Source organism: Chanos chanos, chromosome 6 (genome assembly GCF_902362185.1).
Source record: "Chanos chanos chromosome 6, fChaCha1.1, whole genome shotgun sequence".
Taxonomy (NCBI): Eukaryota; Metazoa; Chordata; class Actinopteri; order Gonorynchiformes; family Chanidae; genus Chanos; species Chanos chanos.
The window spans coordinates 4,460,047-4,462,546 of record NC_044500.1 but is presented as its reverse complement, the minus strand read 5'-3'; the positions used below and the strand labels follow the sequence as shown (position 1 = coordinate 4,462,546).

The window sequence follows — 2,500 nt, the reverse complement described above, 5'->3', positions numbered from 1 at the left end:
TGTTCCTGTAAAGGGCTTTGTGGTGTGAGAAGATGACTCAGGTCCTCAGGAGGCTACAGACAGAGAAACTCTGTTCTCTTACATTTGACTTTTCCTGGGTCTATTTCTCAGAGTGAATAAACCCCTCCTCAAATGTCACGTTTGTCCAATAGGACAGGAGATGAGACTGTGCTTTCTGACTGACAGTTTGTTTGGTACAGAGAACAATGCTGAGTCAGATGTCTTACTGAAATACCCTGCAACATGTTGACAAACAGAGTGTGTTTGTCACAGTGAAGGTTGAACGTTGTTTTTAATGGCATTCATTGTTTTGTTTTTGTTTTTTTGTTGTTGTGTAAATGCTTTTCTGTACTGTACAGAAAATTGATTTTTAAAGTAAATTGATTTTTTTTGTAAAACAGTATTTTATGAGAGCTTTTAATAAATGTACAGGACTGATTCTTTAAAACAGAACTCTTGCTTGTCTAACAGATCAGATGAAGGTGGCCTTTGAAGTTAAGGTAAATGAAACAGGACTGACATGATGACAGGCTTTTTTTGGGGGGTGGGATCACTTTACACATATATTGTATAGTTGTTTGAACCGTTTATGAATGTCTTTGTCAGAGTCAGACGGATATGGGAAGCATATGAATTTGTGTGTCTGAATGATTAGTCATCCTCCAATACTCCTCAGTAGTTCCTCACCATGTGAACAGTCTGAGTTCTTACCAGTCAGTCCTGTTAGAACTGTAGGTACTTCAGCACAAAAGGACTCAAAGTTCCCTCACTGGTCATGTCATTAGAGGCATCACTGACCACAGGACCACTGTTAGTGACAGAACACACACAACCCAGCAGTGACATGGTCAACAAAAACACACCTGGTCATCCTGGTGTGCTAAAAACATACCCAGGCCACGCAAAAAACAAAACAAAACACATTTACAGATTACAAACATAAAAAACAAAACACATTTACAGATTACAAACATAAAAACAAACCACATTTACAGATTACAAACATAAAAATGCTTTATTCACGCACTGTTCAGCATGTTGATGTGAAACTTTTTATTCTTTTTTTTATTTTTGTAGATTTTTAATACAGTGCAACTTTATCATTCTGGGCCTCAGTCAGCAGTAGAAATACAATCACATGTGGCTGAGTTTAGTTTGTGCTGTAGAACAGAGCAGAGCTCAGCCAATACAGGACTTAAGTCAAAACATCAAAGGCCATTTACTTAACAAATGTCAAGTTCTCCCTCACACACACACACACACACACACACACACACAAGCATGCCTGCACAGCACACACATCATATTACATCTTTCTCTCTCACACACACACACACAAGAGACTTCATTTTCCCTAAAACAAAAATGTACAGTGCTCACACACACAGACACACTGAAACACAGAGAGAATTTATTTTTTTTAAAAAAAATGCATTGAGAGTTGCGGGGTGGGTATTTTGATTTTATCGATTCGTAAGCGCCAAACCGTCACCAGCGATGAGACAAAAACACACGACGATGACCAACATCGACAGAAATCATATATCATGGCAGGAGGAGAGCAACTTAGACAGGTGCAAGTGAACCAGGCAAGTTTTGATTGGCACGCAGAGTGTCCTCTCACTGTGCAGCTTTAGAGAAGGGGACTGTGTCCCTTCCCTGTTTCTGATTGGCCGGAAAGCATCACATCAGTAACAAGGCCCCTACTTGGGTGGGACATCCTGTGCTCCTGGACTGTGATAGGTCAGTACAGAGTAACCGTGTTCCAAATATCACAGCTTTAAAACACATAGATTTTATCTCTCTGAACGGAGTCTAGATCATCATCCATGGTGAGTAAGACCTGAGAGAAGGAGAAAATCAGAGACATGAGGTGTTAATGGAACTAAGAACACAGGGAACATTCCATTACTCACTTATATTCACCTTATACAAACCTCACCTGCAGAAGTTAGGGAGGCAAATTCTCTCCATACCTTTAAAACGAGACTAAAGACTTATCTATTTTCTCGAATTTATGCATAATATAATTTTGATTTGACTTTGTTATAGACATGTAAAGCCCTTTGAGACTATAAATAGTGATATTGGGCTCTAAATAAACTTATTATTTTTATTATTATTATTACAAAAGTGACTTGGACAGAGAGATTAGACTGAGGCGTCTACTGGAGAGCACTACGTGCTTTGAGAGGAGAGCTACAGTCTGGCTCTGTTTAGTTTAGGAGAACCAGGAGGTTTGTTTAGGGATGAAATTGTGTGTTACTGTTGAAAACAGGGTGGAGTCAGGACTTGGGTCTTGTTTGTGGGTGGTTGTTGTTGTTGTTGTTGTGTACTCACTAAGAAAGAGCCGAACATGGCGATGGAGGAGAGGAAATGCCAGATGTCGTGGTCGTCGAAGAAAGAGAGAAGGATGCATTCTCGATTGTGCTCCCGAGACTCCGCCGGAGTTTTCTACACAAAACACAAAACCATGCAGCCTGTGTGAGTGTACAGCATT

The 2,500-nt window shown here is 40.0% G+C and overlaps 1 protein-coding gene across 2 annotated transcripts in view; it reads right to left on the bottom strand.

The window, feature by feature from the left end:
* Positions 1–1,462: 1,462 nt before the first annotated feature.
* LOC115813846 (SID1 transmembrane family, member 2) overlaps positions 1,463–2,500 on the bottom strand; it is a 21,103-nt gene continuing 20,065 nt past the window's right edge. For both annotated transcript variants that reach the window (XM_030776503.1, XM_030776504.1), the window contains 2 exons: positions 2,341–2,454; positions 1,463–1,843 (listed from right to left, as the gene is read on the bottom strand). In XM_030776503.1, coding sequence (XP_030632363.1) covers positions 1,781–1,843; positions 2,341–2,454 — 177 coding nt within the window. In that variant the 3' untranslated portion in view covers positions 1,463–1,780. The remainder of the gene's footprint in view (positions 1,844–2,340; positions 2,455–2,500) is intronic.